Raw genomic sequence first — 18,689 nt, 5'->3', positions numbered from 1 at the left:
TTGGTATCAGAGCGTTGGTCCTGGCGAACCAGGTCTTGCATGAATGTGTCTAACTGATAGTTGTTAAGATGCATTCGTAAGTCTGGACTTCGACCGTGTCTGCATGTTAAAAGTTTTGCTTATCATTTCTTGTCGGAAATTACATGCTTATCATTCTTAAGTCTAGACACGTTTTCCTGCATTTATTGCATAAATAGTGTATAGACAAAAATTCATATCTTAGTGATTCTGTTACTGTAAACTTTTCCTGACATCTTCCGAAAATTTCTCCGTGATTTATGGAATTTGGTATTATATATACATATGTAAATTATGTATTGACGAATACCAAACTAAATTCTATAATCTAATTCATATCAAAAATCATCTCCCTAATTATACAAGATGGATCCCGTATCTAGTTCAAATTCCTTAAACTCCGACAGCTATTCCGATATGGATATTCACCTGAATTCCGAAGATAGTGTAACCGGAATGGATCAACCAATTAGCCATCATCTATTCTGGATGAATTGGGGATGGGTTCGTAGTCTACTTAATCATTGGAGACAAGAAGAAGGTGATCCCTTCCATCCACCACATTGTCCTCTTGGCGAAGAACCTGAAGCACTTACCAGCGAACCTGTTCGAGACACAATTTTCTCTCTCATTTCCAGAGTATCTTGTCACGATAATATACTATCTCAAATTCTGGATCTTATTCATCCGCTCGTCCGAACCGCCAATCATCCCGGTGTAGTAGAAGAAGTCAACGAGCTTCGCGCTCGGGTAGTGGCTTTGGAGAATATGGTGCAAAGGTTACAAGCACCAGCAGCATCACCGACATCAACAGTACCACCGACAACAACACCAATAGTACCATTACCACCACCAACAACATCCGCATCGCAAACCTCAACTTCACAATCTGTTCCACGAGCATCAACGTCATACGCACCGTAGTTACCAAGAAATACCAGCAACAATAACCGATGAAGTATTAACTCATTTCCCCTGAAGAAATTTTATGTATATTTAATATATATGAATTTTGAAATCAAAATAAATCTTTTCGTACTAAGCTATTACGTGTGAATCTTAACTGGTAGGTACTACCCGGTTAGTTCATATTACTAATATGCAATGATGTACATCCTTCCTTAACAACTTAACCATCGTTAACTACAATCTCTGTTTCAATCCAATGAATTTCATTTCATAATAAACCAAGTGTATTATTCAATTACATAATTGATTTTACATTTTCATTTTCGATGTACTCGAAACTATCCAGAAAACATCATCTGTTCCTTGTAAGGTTCACAAGAATTTAATGAGCATCAACATCCTTCACCATGGAATATTAATAAGAATAAATAATGAAGTATTGATTTCATTAGCGAAATACTCCGCAAAGATTAAGTAATCTTTAATATTTTAGAGATTATTCATTTCTAATTCCAGCCAAAAATCAAATGAGCTTAATATGATATTAACTCATTAAATCTGTATTACATCTGAAGAAAATATACATACATATATTTTCATAAAAACGGTAATAAAAATTCTTTTGTACAAAGTATTAATTGTGAAATCTTTAACGGGTAGGTAATACTCGGGAAATATATAAGTTCACAATTAATATGTTATACTGTACATTCTTCAACTTTGATTCAAAAATTATTAACAATACTCACAATGATATACAATCGTTTTCATACAAATTCAATTACATATTCTAATATTGACGGATCAGAATTCAAGTCATAACTTTGAACCCGTGACATCATTCTTAGATTCATACATCTTTCAAATCTATACTTTGACTTCAAAACTCTACTAGAACATCATATGTATATATATAACATTCTTCTCTTAGAATTATGAGCTTTCATTCTGAAAATCTGAAAAGCAACCAGTCTACGAATCAATACTCTGAATCTTGAAAAATGCTGATGAAGCGGCAAAAAAACTGTAAACGACCTTAACAGTCAAAAGTTTGATGATAAAGAGTAGTGTGTTGGAAAAGCACAGAAAAAGAGAAAGTTTGGTACTGAAAAACGGATTGAGCAAAGTATGAAGGAGGCTGTGGACAAATCACAAAGAATAAACCTGCCTTCAAAGAATTCAAATGATTCAGTATCTGCTGAAGCCATTAACGAATACCTTGCTTCCGAATCTAAACCTTTGCGGACAATATTCTTCATCAACCTCTGATATTAGAAATTCTAAGATATCATCGTATCTTTCATTATAAATATCCTCCATATTTCGGGAGATAATTCCATAATCATTCTTATCGAAAATCAATTTCCTCCTTCCGATATCTGTGTAACATCATAAAAAGAAACTATTTTAGTTTCTAAATTCTGAAACCTTCGAGTTTAAAATATGAATATTTTTGAAGTGGTGTTGGGAGCTGAAGCATGAGTTAGTATAATATAATGACACTTGATCAACGTGATTATATTACAGTAAGTCATGCTGAGTTTCTAATGGAACGTGATAAAGGTTCACAGATCATACCCTCATCATGAACCATGTTACATAACTCTTTCATTATATTTAACCTCTAAACATATCAAGAAAATATTTTCTTGATGATTCGGTCTTTTTCGGATATTCTGGTAATTTGACAAATCAAGACCGTGCCATTACAATTTCCTTCTTAGAACATTAACTATGTTCATTTCGAAATTCATATCTACAAATTTTGGACCATTATCCGCTTGACTTAAGGTCGGGAAGAGAAAACAAAAGCATGAAGCTCTGAAATATAATGGAAAATATAAAGCCCGATAACAACCCTGAAATTTACAAACCGTGTATATCAATGCGTATAGCAATATAAAGACACGGGAGAACGAAAAACACTATAACTCCAAGGTAATAGTAGAAGAAAATAACTTCCTCTGGTGGCAGATGAAAAAGAAGAATGAAGGATACGATAGCCAGGAAAATATCAATAATCAGAACTGGATTAAGCATTTTCACAATCTATTGGGATGTTTGAAATAAGGAAGAAGATTATAGGAGTGGTGAAAATAAATGAAACGGAAGAGGTCAATTTATAGCAAAATATAAAACATAGCAATCGAGGCAAATTACGCATTTAAATCAAAAGAAATCTTAATTTCCTTAAATTCCGAAGAATCAAATCTTATTTAGATTATGAAGATTTTCTATTCCTTAAATTTCGGAAATCAATCGTTACTACGTCAAGAGTTAAGACGAATCTCTATTCTTCATTTCACTCTTTTACGATAACTTCTCTCATACGCTTCGAATAATCGGATTGTTTTATCCATATTATTCAACGGTGATAAAACTCTATTTATCAACACATATATGTCATGAAAACATTTTTATTGTTGGTCATGACGACCTCACTCAAATTTCGGGACGAAATTTCTTTAACGGGAAGGTACTGTGATGACCCGAAAATTTCTGACTAAATTTAAACTTAATCTTTGTATGATTAACATTTCCGACACGATAAGCAAAGTCTGTAAAACTGAATCTCAAAATTTTTGAACTATTCAAATACCTTTCGATTGTTCTCGACGATTCGCGTACAATTATATGTAAATAGATACATATACTATAACTTGAAAACGTAACAAAGTGTTGTGTATATGATACTGTGCATTAAACTTATTGGTTTGATTATCTGATTAATATATTTAACTACGGAGTTAAAAGATTATGCCAAACGATTGAATTAAAAAGATATTTACTGAGTCCCTTAAGAATTATAATATTATTACGAGTCTCTATTGTGAGGTCCACGTTGATTCGAGAAATCATTCATTTTTAACGGTATCCGGAAAATGGTAAAGTGTTAGATAATGAAAGTTAGAGAAAAGTTAATGGAGAACTAAACTGCATAATATTCAATTGATTTTGTTTCAAACGTACGAACACGTTTTTCGATATAATAGAATTTGATTATAAAGTGTTTTTATGGATTTTCAGTGATATGAAAATAAAAATAAAAATAAAATAAAGATTTCTAATGAGCACCAAAAGACTACAACATTTCATCTCAAGATTTCAAGTTAAAATGATGGAAATCACTAAACCTGCGCACTTGCACGAGAAAAATCATAACTAAATCATACTGACTCGAAAAAGGGTGATTCTGAGGTCCAGACGTCCGTAACTCAAAAATCTACAACTTTCATGAAGACACCATACGCGGACCGCGTACCTATCTACGCGAAACGCGTAATGTTTGCCGACATAAAAAGTTTGCCGACATAAAAAGTGATAGCAACTTGGGACAGCAATACTTCTTTAAATATCGCTGAGTTATGGTTCCATTCTCATTCTTTCACTCTTATTACTCCATATACATATATAAATAAATATATTAATTTTATTATTATTAAAGATTAATATTATTATTAATCTTATTATTTTAGTAAGTGTTAGTATTATTATTTTACATTAAATACTACGACGTGGTTCTGCCCAAATGTTTTCAAAACTGGTTACCGAGTAGGATAGGGCTAAGAAAATTATGGGTTATTGCTTTGGAGGATATGGGTATGGATCGGGGGTATGCTTGTGAGTCAAATCTAGTGTTTATCATCTCCGTTGTGTCTACGTACTTTCCTACAATATTGAATCTCAATATTGATATGTAAGTACTTATATTCTATCTTTTATATAATAATTGTGTATCCATGTTTAGTGCTCGAGTATATATATATATATATATATATATATATATATATATATATATATATTTATACATGCTTGTATGCTAAATTTCGTCGCTAAACAGTTTATAATGAATCACGAATTAAATACATATATTACTGGTAAAGAGTATATGATATACATGTTTTTGGAAAGCTATCGAAAAATCAATAACTTTTCATTTAGATATCGAATAGTTTTGATGAACGGATTAAAAGATATAAGCAACTGAATTATGATTGACGTTAATTAAAATTGTTTTTGAATCTACAATTAAGATTTAAACAACTTGTTTACGAGATTGATAAAATGGATTTTTAAATATTACCAACCGAGTAAATGAATCCTTATATAAGGCATGTCTCGTTTTGTTGAACTAAAGTCAGAATGACTTTTTGAAATGACTTTTGATAAATTTTTGTATGTCGATCTCGAGCATTAGGATTGTGATACACTATGACCTGACCTAGCTTGATAAACATTTATTGACCAACATATGTTCTCTAGGTTGAGATCTACGGTTATTTGGTAATCTGAGTTTCGGTCACATTTTGGTGAACGACTTTATATGCTGCTAAGGTGAGTTTCATTTGCTCCCTTTTTAAATTGCTTTTGCAATCTATATTTTTGGGCTGAGAATACATGCACTTTATTTTAAACGCAATGGATACAAGTACATACTAAATTCTACACTGAGTTTGAACCAAAAATCCCTTAGCTTTGGTAACTAGTAACTGCCAGTTATAAGAACTGGTGGGCGCGAGTAGTAGTATATGGATCCATAGGGCTTGATATCCCCGTCCGAGCTAGAGCACTAGCCTTTTAACGGACGTATGCTATTTGAGAAACGTACACGTTGGTTTGCGTGTATTATTAAGATGATTATACAAAGGGTATAAATTATATATACGTTAAGTTTAGTTACCAGGGTGCTCAATTTCGTAGAATATTTTGATAAACGTTTTTGGATGAAACAACTGAAATCTTGTGATCCACCTTTATAAACAGATTATGCATAACACTAAAACTATGAACTCACCAACCTTTGTGTTGACACTTGTTAGCATGTTATTTCTCAGGTTCCCTAGAAGTCTTCCGCTGTTTGCTTATATGTTATACAAGCCATGTGCATGGAGTCATACATGATTTATTCAAGAAAACGTTGCATTCACAAAATCATCACCATCTATCTTATTTTGACTGCATTGTCAACGGAAGTACTATTGTAAACTATTATTTACGGTGATTGTTTATATGTAGAAATCATCAGATGTCAAAAACCTTTAATTTAAATATTCATATATGGTGTACCATTTCAAAAGAATGCAATGTTTACAAAACGTATCATATAGAGGTCAAATACCTCGCAATGAAATCAATGAATGACGTGTTCGTCCATATGGATTTGGAGCGATCGTCACAGCTAGCGTGGCTGCAACGAAAACAAAATCCCTGAAGTTTCTTTTAGCATAGTTTTTTGAGTTTAAACAATTTTTTTGAAACATTTTTATTTTTCTTATGTGTGTAAGTGACATAAGAAAGTTGGATGTTATTTGGTATATTTTTTATATAAAATTTCTACTTGCGAATATTTTGTGTTAATGAATTGCTAGTGAAAGTATATTTATAATATCATTTGGTTTGAAGTAGTATTATTAATTTGTTGACAGGGTTAATATGAATACTGAGATAAGCAAGAAGATACACAAACGACATTGTTTTAAATTGTTGTTGGATTCGTGCTATAGTAATGATCTTGCTGCGGCATATTATTATAAGTATATATACAAGGAACCGTGCATGACATCATCTCTAACAAGCGAGGCTTGGGTGATGGAAGTTTTAAATGGTCATCCAATACGATGTGTAAATGCATTTAGAATGCATCCGGATTTGTTTAGGAAACTCTGTGGAGAACTTGAAACAAACTATGGATTGCAGTCATCTGATAAAATGTCCACATTTGAGATAGTGGGGATATTTATGTATACATTGGCATTGGGGTTATCTAATAGAGATGTTATGGAGCATTTTCATCGTTCAGGAGAGACTATTAGTCGAGCATTTCATGAGGTTCTAAATGCAATTATTGGTAGAGATAAAGGTTTTCAAGGTCTAGCACGCGACATTATAAGACCAAAAGATCCAACTTTTCAACTAATACCACCTCAAATCATGAACGACAAAAGATATATGCCCTATTTCAAGGTAATGTATTTATTAATGTCATCTTTTATTTATTTAAATTTTTACGTCTCTAATGTTGAAATTACATTTAGAATTGCATCGGATGTATCGATGGTACACATATAAGGGCCTGCATCACAGAGAGTCAACAACTGCCTTATATTGGTAGAAAAGGAGTTCCTACTTTCAATGTGATGGCAACGTGTGATTTTGCTATGTGTTTTACATATGTATCAGTCGGATGGGAGGGATCAGCACATGACACACGTGTGTTTATGCACTCAATCCAAAATAAGTCAATGAACTTTCCACAACCGCCTGAAGGTAAATACACATATCTATTTTATTCTTTCATGTTACTTTTTTCAAATTCCAACACGATTTGTTTAAACTTTTTTATCAGGTAAATATTATTTGGTTGATAAAGGATATCCAGACAGAAAGGGTTACCTTGTTCCATATCCCAAGACAAGATACCATCAATCCTAATTTCAAAAGGAGTCCCCAAATAATATGCAAGAAGCATTCAACCGTTCACATTCATCTCTACGAAGTTATATTGAGAGGTCATTCGGAATTTTGAAGAAACGATTTCGCATACTTCGTGAAATGCCAAGGTTTAGTGTGCAAACAGAAATTGATGTTATAATGGCTACATTTGCGTTGCATAACTACATCCGTACTAACAGCCAAGAAGATATTTTGTTTGCAATAATCGATCAACATCCAAATTACATACCACAAGATGAGCTTATTGATGTTAGTAACCGTGACAGAAGCGCCGAAGGAATACTTGAAGGAAGAAGTAATGAGATGAAACATGTTCGTAACGATATTGCTACTTTAATATGGAATGCTCGTCGAAAATAATTTAGTATTACAATATATGTTTTCGGTTATTTGTTAATGGCTATGTTTTGTTAAATCAAAATTTAAATTAAAATGATGAAATTTAACTATTTTTTCTAATGTCTATTTTTGTCATTTTACTTATTTTTTTAACAACTACAGCTACTTTGCCAAACAATTATATACATCTAACAGCTAATCGCTAACAGCTAATCGCTAACAGCTTTCAGCTAATCGCTAACAGCTAACAGCTAGTTTTGCCAAACATACCCATAATAGTAAAGTAGAAAGTAGAAGTAGATAGATAGAAATGAGACTTGTTATATACGAGCAAGGTTGTAAAATCGGAAAAATCGGCTGAGCTCTCACCGAGAAATCGTTTTGGAGTTGCTGCCGGGTTCTCGTTTTGGAATCGGCCAAAAAATCGGTCAACGACTGATAAATGGAGTTTATCGGCCAAAAATCGGTCAAATCTCGGTCAAATCGGTCAAAACTCGGTCAAATCGGTCAAATCTCGGGTATCATAAAAATTATCACAAAAGTCAATGAAATTCAACTGCCGAGAACTCCCCGAGTTCTCCGAGAACTCCCAGAAATGGTTCCGCTGAGAACTCCCCGAGTTCCGATTTCTTCAACCTTGTATACGAGTATTATAGTAAAATAGTCAATTTATTTAAATTAAATATGGTATACCTAATTTGTAAATTATTATTTGTTAAAACTAGTTATTGAACCCTCGCTTCGCGCCGGGGGTTCGATTTTTAATGTATTTTATTGCGTTTAGTAAAATTATTTTGTGGCTAACGATGATGTCGTTGAAGCGCAACTCGAGTCGAACTAAAAGGTATAACCCGTGAGAGATTTAAATGTTATTTTAAATTAACAATATATGTGCATCTCCGCATTTCGCTATGGAATTGTCGACTTTTAAAAATTTAACGCAAAATCAACGTGTATGAAAAGTACCCCAAATATTTAGCGTTTTTTAAAAAGCATCTGTTTTGCGTATAGCTAGTGACATTGTGTTCCTAAAATTATTTCGAGTTTAACGATGGTGTCGGAAAAATTTAACTCGTTGCGAGTGAGAATATATGACCCGTTAAATATTTGGGTGGAGTTTATTTAAGATTTTTTATGAAAATGGTTATTTGACACTTTATCCTTTGTTTGGGGGGTCAATTTGAATTTTTCAAAAAAGTGTGGGAGCCTTTGTTGGTAAAATGAAATTTAGTTAAAGTTAAAAAAAAAAAATGGAAAGTCGAAAATGACCCTGGTGCTATTCATAGCTTTTGTCTATTAATTAATATGTAAATTATTTGTAAAATTTTGTAGTAGGGTCCAATTCATAGCAGCATGGTAGTATTATATTAGTCTTTTTCCATGTATTATCTACAAACACTATTACAATTCATAGAAATGTAGTCAACTTTAACAATTTCCATAAAAATTGAGAAATCACACACACAATTTAATATCTACAATTACATGATTAGCTATCAAACATTATAAGCAAAAAGTTTCAAATTACTTGATTTTTTTGGCCTTTAAGTGCTATGTAAATTGAAATCTTTCCCTTCTACCTATTCTCGCTTGACCCACCCATTTAGTCACAAAAAAAAAAAAAAAAAAAAAAAAAAAAAAAAAAAGATATTTAGGTGAATGTGATACACAATTTTCGCATTGATTCATTTAGAATCACCAAACATTATTCACAAGAGTCTTGACATTAACATTATGGATCATAAAATCATTAAATTGCATGTTTAAACTTTGCGACTACATAATCACGTTATGACATCACATGTGAGGTAAGGTGGGGCCATAAATGGGAACTTAATGATCATATCATAAAATTACACGTCTCGAATCAACAAAAGATGCAAAATAAACATTAAAATCATAAATGGACATAAATTTATTGAACCATAGTTACAATTACAAGTCTCGAATCAACGTTATATTTTTTAAATAAAAATTATCTCACCATCTGATTTTGAATTGCCATATTCTTACTTCACCATACAAGGCTGCAAAAGATACAAAATAAACATTAAACCAACGATTATTTTGAAACCTGCAAAATCAAACCCACATTTCATGATAGTGAAGACATCAAACTAACTATAAAGACTTGTTCATTAACATAAAGTTTAAGGAATCAATATTCATTATTATATAAAAACCATAACTGTCGGCAAACCTTTAGATGTCCGGCACCACCATCGACCAAAGTTTATAAAACACGCACATGTTCATTACTTAAGTCTAAAATATACATATGATAAAAACAAAATGTCTTTATGTTAGTGTCTAAACTATACATATAGATACTTACATTCGTAGTCGTTTCCAAATCAGCTAATCTCTTAAGTTGACCCAGGCTGACATAAAACTCACAAAGCTCATCTGACCCGTTTGGACTAATATTAATGGCCACCGACTTAGGCCAGTTACCGAAGGTGTTATCTTAGCCCATTTAGCCCATTTAGCCACATCTGTTAATAAGAAAAATACAAAAAAATTATTATGTGAAGCCAGCGAAATGGAGAAGAAAGCTATGTTAAACAATGAGGATTCTACTAACCTTTCACCCATTCGGTTAACGCAATCAAAAGTCAAAGTCAATGAACTGCGCTTTCCTACCTGCTCGATGTATATTCAAAAGCTATAACGAATTGATATGAAATATTACCTTAAAGAGTATCAACTCATGCAACAAAAACCATGTTGGAGTGAAGGGACGCCATTTTAAAGGAAACCCATTTTAAACCTATAACCCATTTTAAAGGGACACATTGATATAACTCCTTTAATACACTCACTAACATAGGCCAACTACCACATATACACAAGCATATCAATATTTGAATTGTGCATCGATTTGCTCTCAGTATTTCACAACTTTTAACCTGGACTGTTTAATACATACATTTGTAATAAACAAGCGTCCGCGCGTTGCGGCGGCAAACCATTTAAACATTTTGTGCGAGTGCAGTTTATTAAGGTATTCAGCAGCGTAATATATTGTCTACAGAAACTTTTAAAAGTTACAAAATTCACATGTTCTAATTGGATGCATTAACTATATATAAGTATGATTGTCCTTCCAAAACATCGAGTGACTTCCAACTCTTTTGATCCGTTTTCCCTATAGGCTGAACAGCAGCAGTAGCACTTAGTAGCAGCAGCAGCGACTCTTAGCAGCAGCATAGCAGGCAGAAGCGACATCAACGAAATGCGTAATTGTGTAAAACAATAATATTAGATCAATTAGATAGAATAAATTTAAACATGTAGATAGTGGAATAACCTTTCCACGTATGTAAACATCTCATAAACATTGGTCTCATCTCTAATCTATATTAATAACTACTATATTAAAGTTTCAATAATATAGTACGTAGTAGTTATTAATAATATGGTTAAAGTTTCTATAATTATGTTTTCAAACTAACTTATATTAATTATGAAGTATTAACTTTCCTTTTTAAATATCACATTTCCTTTTATTAAATTGTTGGCAATATTTTATTCATGGAAGGTTGGAGTTATAAAATTGGTATTAATATAAATTAAGAAAGCTTAAATATAGTACGTTTATCATTTTCCTATTTATTTTTATCAAATGCCAAAACATTTTATCCAATTGGTTAAGTTACATACTTCTAAAATAGTTAGCATCTGTATTTGTATTATCAAAATACAGTAAACTAATGGGTAAGCTATTTGCATACACACTATATCTTACTCAGCTTTTACTTGAGTGAATAACCTGAAAGCAAGTACGCATTAATTGACAAATAACACGGTGATCATTTTGAGTTTTTCCTCACAAAACTCAACTGACCTTTAGAACCCTAGTGTGCCTTCACCAATTCAAAGCACTCATTTATATCTTGCCAGAAACGAAACGAAGTACAAAGATAAGCCACAAACCAACATTTAAACATGCTATTGACAATCGTAAATCGTAAATGGAAGTAAAAGAAATACCTGGTAGCTAGTCGATTCACAGCGATGGATGGACTAACGTGAGGGACGGCGGCAGATTTAGCAGCGGCAGCGGTGATCGGCTTCCTGATAACTCCTCAAACCACCTAATTTTGTTTAGAATCTAATAATCATTTCAGTAGAGTCAAGCGGCGCCGGTGGCGGTAGAAACATCGACGTTGATGAAGGAGGATACGATAGCAGCGGTGATAACAGTGGTAGCAGCAGCGAGAGCGCCACAACGACGGATATAGGAACGGTGGTGGTGGCGTCTTTCTGATAACTCCTCAAACCTAGATTCGGAAAAAAATGGAGGGTTGGAGATGGATTTAAAACCAAAGCAGCCAAAACATATGTCATTAGCAACTGAGCATTAGACGAGACGCACTAAGTGCTCCCGAGTCATTAGCAATTGGCAATATAAATGATTACAACAACAGGTCCGGTGTTGCATTTGTTGGCTGAGATAAATAGGAAGAGTCTCCAAAAAGAGACTGCAAATTTCCTTCTAATAGTACCCTCCGCAATAACGAAAGCGTTGATACAGAACCTTTACGAGTTTTCCTTTTCTGTTGCATGTAACTTTTAGTAAAGAATTCAAAATCATACTTTAATATCTAAAAGCATACACAAACATCAAAATTAGTCAATGTTTCAAATTTATTTATATCCAATCAAGGTTAACCCTTCATATTTTCCGATCGACCTCATTTACCCTACGTAACCAATTATTAATAGAAACTTCTTGATTGTTTTGCATTTACATGTATGTCTAAAGGGAAATGAGAATCAGTTAAGTTGTGCAACTAAAGACTTTTAAAGCCCATCACCACAATGACTTTTAAAGCCCATCACCACAATGTCTAAAGGATATCTTAGATTTGCTTCATGTTGCAAGGTTATATGCGCTACCTGTCTATCCCCACCCACATCGCAAAAGCTGGACAAACCTGCAAAAAAGGATATCATCATTTAAATCTAAAATAGGTGGCCATCTAAAAGTCATATGTAAAAACACACCTTTTCTTGTCAACATTACCCTCGCCTTCTATTCGCATTGTGAACTCATCGCTCACGCCAGTGGGAATGGTCACTTTGACACTTCTAGGTGACTGAACATTACCTTCGCCTCGACAATATTTGCAGTATTCAGTTATGATCTTACCATCACCACCCCACGTTGAGCAAGTAGATACCTCGAATTATAAAATAAGATTTTAATGTCACATAATAAGATCTTACAAAAGTTATATTTTCTCCAATTAAAAAAAAGAAGGAAAAAGAATAAGGTGCCATATAAATTGAGAAGACCACTTATTTATTCTTAAAACTCAATATACTTGGTACTGATAGTTGCGAAAAATACCTGAGACAATTACACCAAATGGTGTTTTCTGTGTTTCTACAACTACTCCTTCAGCACCACAACGTTTACATGATACAATACAGGTGTTTGATTTAGCTCTTGTTCCTCCACAATAATCACATGTCTCAATACACGAAGTTTCAATGTCCCGTTTAGCTCCAAAAATTGACTCTTCAAAGCTCAAAAATAGATCATGCGTGAAAAAAATTCTAAACAATTTATGTTATCAAATTACAAATGTTACCAATACTTCTTAAACTGCCAAAACCTTAACCTCGTAGCCGGAAAATTACCAGATATTCAGGGAATTGCTGCTCTTGCTTCTAAAACTGAAATTATTGCCTCCTGATTCATTCTTACCACTGAAAAACCCATTTGAAGCGATTAGAGTTTGTATTGATGTTGTGGGGTGAGTCGATACACACACTATTGCTAAGTTAAACATTTTATAGAAGATAATGAGCATGTGCTATTTGTGAGTTCTAAAATTTCGAGACTGTTTTTTTTGTCTATCTCTATCGTTGCTTCTGTTTTGGCAATGATGAAAAGTATCTGTTGCGTGAGGAGCTATATATGTTAATCGCTAGATAGGTAAAGTAAACATGTGTTTATTATTTTCTGATAATGCCGAGAGAGATCAGATACATAAATAGGCAGTAATGCCAAACTGCTAAACCTAATGGGCTAGTAAATGGACATGGCCCAATAATACAAGTAATCTCTAACTAGTCCAATAAAGTCCATCTAACATCCCCCCGCAGTTGGAGCGGGACTAGCTCGGACGCTCAAACTGGAGCGAAACTCGTCGAAGAGTGCGGTTGGTAGACCTTTGGTGAAGATATCGGCAAACTGGTAGCGAGAAGGAACATGAAGCACGCGAACATGACCTTTAAGTACAAGGTCCCGAACAAAATGAATATCTATCTCTATATGCTTGGTGCGTTGGTGCTGAACAGGGTTACCGGACATGTACACGGCGCTGACATTGTCGCAGTAAACTAGGGTAGCCGAGGATAGGGGACAATGTAGCTCACGAAGAAGATTACGAATCCAACACGTTTCAGCCACGGCATTGGCAACACCGCGATACTCAGCCTCGACACTAGAACTGTAATGCCCCAACCCATTAACCAACAAAAAACGCGGAATAAAATAAAAAAAAAATTTAAAACTGATCTGGAGGGTGCGTGGCGCGCACAAGGCCTGAGACAGTTCTGATCAAAATGTCCATTTTTGGCGAAAAGATCTTCGACTTCCCCACACTTTTAGACCGAACGCTTTTCACAACAAACTCATATATGTAAAACTAACACGAATCAAACATAAAAATGATGTTTTACAAGCGGGGCCCACACGACCCAAAATACAAGTTTAATACAAGTTTAGAGTTTCGACCACCAAAAAGTTTAAGTTCCAAACCACACAATGAGCATGGCGTTTGGGATTAAACTACCCAACTACCGGTCAAACTCCAAGAGCTACTAAAGCCAAAAGCCCCTAGCATCAAGCGGGATCTCTAGTCCAATACGATGCCCTTACCCTTGTCCAAAACCGAACCTATAAAATGGTAAACAACGAGAGGGTAAGCAAAGCTTAGTGAATGCAATAATTATACGAATACATATATAATTATACCTACTTGCATACACTTACACAAACCGCAAACATGCTAGCAACACAATTAGCTTATCATCACATTAACAAGCTATAATCTCCAATACCACAAGCTAGCAACAACCTTATAATAATATAACTCGAAATGATATAATATGCTTACAACACAAGTAACCATGGTCGACCAATAGTACAAGGGAACGGCGCTCGCGAAAACGCCATCGGTGTTCATAACATCCATTAGGGCACTTAACACCTCGCACCACTAACCCCTAGGGTGGCACCTTAACACCTCGGCACATCACCCCGAGTGGCATCTTAACACCTCGATGCAACACTCATTATTTTACGGAGTGGTGTCTTAACACCTCGACACTACACTCCTAGGTGGCATCTTAACACCTCGATGCTACACCCGAGTGGCATCTTAACACCTCGATGCTACACCCTTCACGTGAAACGTGGTGTCTTAACACCTCGACACTACACCTTTCACGCTACAACAAATAGATACATTATATACATACGCATATAATTATTCCACTCACCTTAACAATTAGATGACGATTTCAACCTCCACAAGCTTCAAAGCAAAGTACCTAATATAATAAGTACTTGATCAACACACAAGCTAAGTGGACTCAATACTAACACTTACACATGAGCATTTAATGACTTAATGTATTAAATCGCCCATTTATACCAAAACCGCCCAATTAAAGTCAAGACCACCATTAATCACTTAAAAGCTAGTGATTAAGGTCCAACAACACCAACTAATACATAATTAGGGTAATTCATACCCATCTTTCCAAACTAGGTCAATTTATTACCCAAATAACCATTTTAAGACAACACACCCATTTCGGGTCATCCACTAACTAACCAACACCCATTTACTAAATAACTAGGTGTGTTAGCAATTAACTCACCAATTAGGGTTCATAAACATCATTTAATACTTTGAAACCCTAGACTAGTCACCAATTAGTATTCAAGACTCAATTTTACCCAAGAACACCCAAAATCACCAATAATAGGTTTTGTGTTCATCATTTACTCAAACCCTAACCCTTACACTAAATCAAAGTAAGGAAAATAAAATTAGAACATACCACAACTACCACAACGAAGCTAGAGATAAGATGAACGACTTTAATGCTTGAACTTTAACCCAAAACAAGCTCCTTCCTCTTGGATTTAAGCTTTCTCTCTCAAAAATCACAATCTCTCTCTAGAATTAAAGTTAAAGTGATAAGGTTGTTGATAATGGAGTAATGGTGCTCCACAAACTGACCTATTTGTCTTTAACCCGTCCATAAGTGAATTTACCAAAATGCCCATCAAAATATCTGATTTAAAAAGCTGGAACCCGGCTACAGTAAGGGTGCGCGGCGCGCTCCCTTTAGTGTGCGCAGCGCGCACTAGGCTCAGCTCACTCAGTGACTTCTGTTTAACTGCACAACATCACCCACACTCTATGTAACATATTTACACTGCTGTACAAACTAATTAGGGTCTTACAACTCTCCCCCACTTATTCGGATTGCGTCCTCGCAATCCAAGCCGCATGACAAGAGGGAAGATAAACCAACACGAATTCTTCGGGCTCCCAAGTAAACTCGGAACCTATACTTCGACGCCATTGGACTTTAAAAGTCCTCACCTCTTTATTTCTCAATTTCTTAACCTTTTCATCGAGTATAGAAACCGGCTCCTCAACATACTCTAACTTGTTATTTAGCTTAATCTCGTCTAACGACACCCAAGATGAATCATCCGCAAGACACTTACGGAGATGGGAAACATGAAAGGTATTATGGATCCCCGCAAGTTCTTCGGGTAATTCCAAATGATACGCGACTTCACCAATACGAGCTAAAACTTTAAAGGGACCAATAAACCGAGGAGCTAACTTTCCCCGTTTTCGAAATCGAATAATACCCTTCCATGGCGAAACCTTAAGCATCACCATATCGCCTTCTTGAAATTCGATTCGTCTACGTTTGTCGGCATACGACTTTTGTCTATCTTGAGCCTTTCTCAAATGTTCCCGAATAATATCAATCTTGTTATTCGTCTCTAAAACCAAATCGGTACTCCCGATTTCTCTTTGACCCACTTCTCCCCAACAAATGGGAGTTCGACACCTCCGCCCGTAAAGCATCTCATAAGGTGGCATCCCGATACTAGTATGATAACTATTATTGTACGAGAATTCCACCAAAGGCAAATGCTCATCCCAACTACCACCGAAATCAATAATGCACGCCCGTAACATATCTTCCAAAGTTTGATTCGTACGTTCGGTTTGACCGTCCGTTTGAGGATGATACGCCGTGCTCAATTTCAATCGCGTACCCATATCTTCGTGAAACTTTTCCCAAAACCGAGATGTAAAACGAGTATCTCTATCCGAAACAATAGATATAGGAACCCAGTGTCGAGAGACCACTTCCTTGATAAACAACTTAGCCAAGGCCTCCGACGATATTGCTTCTTTAATGGGAAGAAACAAAGCACTTTTCGTCAACCGGTCAACTATCACCCAAATCGTATCAAATTGGGTTCTCGCCGTCTTAGGTAACTTTGTTATGAAATCCATGGTAATGTGCTCCCATTTCCATTTCGGAATTTCTAACGGTTGCAATTTACCATACGGCTTTTGGTGTTCGGCTTTTACTTGCAAACACGTGACGCATTGCTCAACATACTTCACAACATCACGCTTCATGCCCGGCCACCAATAATCTTTCTTCAAGTCAAGATACATTTTCGTCGCGCCCGGATGAATGGAATATTTTGACTTATGTGCTTCATCAAGTAGCACTCGTCGGTAATCACCCATCTTAGGCACCCACACCCTTCCTTGGAAAGACAACAAACCACGCGGACCCATAGTAATAAACTCCGATTGGCCCACGATTCGCTCCGTATGCTTGTTGTGAACATAAGCCTCTATTTGAATCTCACCAAGCTTTTCAAGAAAATCGTTGGTAATAATCAAACGTAACGATCCAACTCGTATCGCCGGATGTTGACTCTTTCGACTCAACGCATCCGCGACAATGTTCGCCTTACCCGGATGATAAAGTATCTCACAATCATAGTCTTTCACCACATCCATCCACCTACGTTGGCGATAATTCAAATCTCGTTGATTAAAGAGATGTTTCAAACTCTTATGATCCGAATAAATCGTACACTTGACACCATACAAGTAATGGCGCCAAATTTTCAACGCATGCACAACTGCCGCCAACTCAAGATCATGAGTCGGATACCTCGTTTCATGTTCCTTTAATTGTCGAGAGGCATAAGCGATGACTTTACCTCTTTGCATTAGAACACACCCGAGACCATTTAAGGAAGCATCACAATAAACCACCATGTCTTCAACACCTTCCGGTAACACTAACACCGGAGCTTGACACAACTTCTCTTTTAACAATTGAAAAGCAATTTCTTGCTCGTTCTCCCAAACAAACCTCGCATTCTTCCTTGTCAATTTCGTCAACGAAGAAGCGTCTTAGAAAAATCTTGGATAAACCGACGATAATAACCGGCCAATCCGAGAAAACTTCAGATTTCCGTAGGCGTAGTCGGTCGTCCCCAACTCTTCACCGTTTCGATCTTCCCCGGATCTACTTGAATACCGTTTTCGTTCACAATATGACCAAGGAATTGAACTTCCCTTAGCCAAAATTCACATTTGGAGAACTTTGCATACAACTTCTCCTTTCGTAGCGCCTTCAATACTTCACGCAAATGATGTTCATGTTCGTTCATACTTTTCGAGTAGGCTAGTATGTCGTCAATGAACACTATTACCGACTTGTCCAACATAGGTTGGCACACTCGGTTCATAAGATCCATGAATGCCGCCGGTGCATTCGTAAGACCAAAAGGCATTACCACAAATTCAAAATGCCCATAACGCGTTCGAAAAGCTATTTTCTCGATGTCTTCCTCACGGACCCGCATTTGGTGATAGCCGGAC

General features: G+C 35.4%; 1 protein-coding gene across 1 annotated transcript; it reads left to right on the top strand.

Moving 5' to 3' along the window:
• The first annotated feature begins 6,483 nt into the window (after positions 1–6,483).
• Positions 6,484–7,359, top strand: LOC139900849 (uncharacterized). Its single transcript, XM_071883601.1, has 3 exons — positions 6,484–6,891; positions 6,963–7,194; positions 7,274–7,359. The coding sequence occupies exons 1-3, from the start codon at positions 6,484–6,486 to the stop codon at positions 7,357–7,359; spliced, it is 726 nt and encodes a 241-aa protein (XP_071739702.1).
• The last annotated feature ends 11,330 nt before the right edge of the window (positions 7,360–18,689 follow it).

Source organism: Rutidosis leptorrhynchoides, chromosome 3 (assembly GCF_046630445.1).
Source record: "Rutidosis leptorrhynchoides isolate AG116_Rl617_1_P2 chromosome 3, CSIRO_AGI_Rlap_v1, whole genome shotgun sequence".
Taxonomy (NCBI): domain Eukaryota; kingdom Viridiplantae; phylum Streptophyta; class Magnoliopsida; order Asterales; family Asteraceae; genus Rutidosis; species Rutidosis leptorrhynchoides.
Note: the sequence above shows the minus strand (reverse complement) of the source record. Positions and strands in the feature narration are given on the sequence as shown.

Bases quoted from the DNA above. Each gene is read 5' to 3' on its own strand.
- LOC139900849 (XM_071883601.1), top strand. From the start codon at position 6,484: ATGACATCATCTCTAACAAGCGAGGCTTGGGTGATGGAAGTTTTAAAT. The intron at 6,892-6,962 runs GTAATGTATTTA...AATTACATTTAG, and splicing joins GATATATGCCCTATTTCAAG to AATTGCATCGGATGTATCGA. The intron at 7,195-7,273 runs GTAAATACACAT...CTTTTTTATCAG, and splicing joins CTTTCCACAACCGCCTGAAG to GTAAATATTATTTGGTTGAT.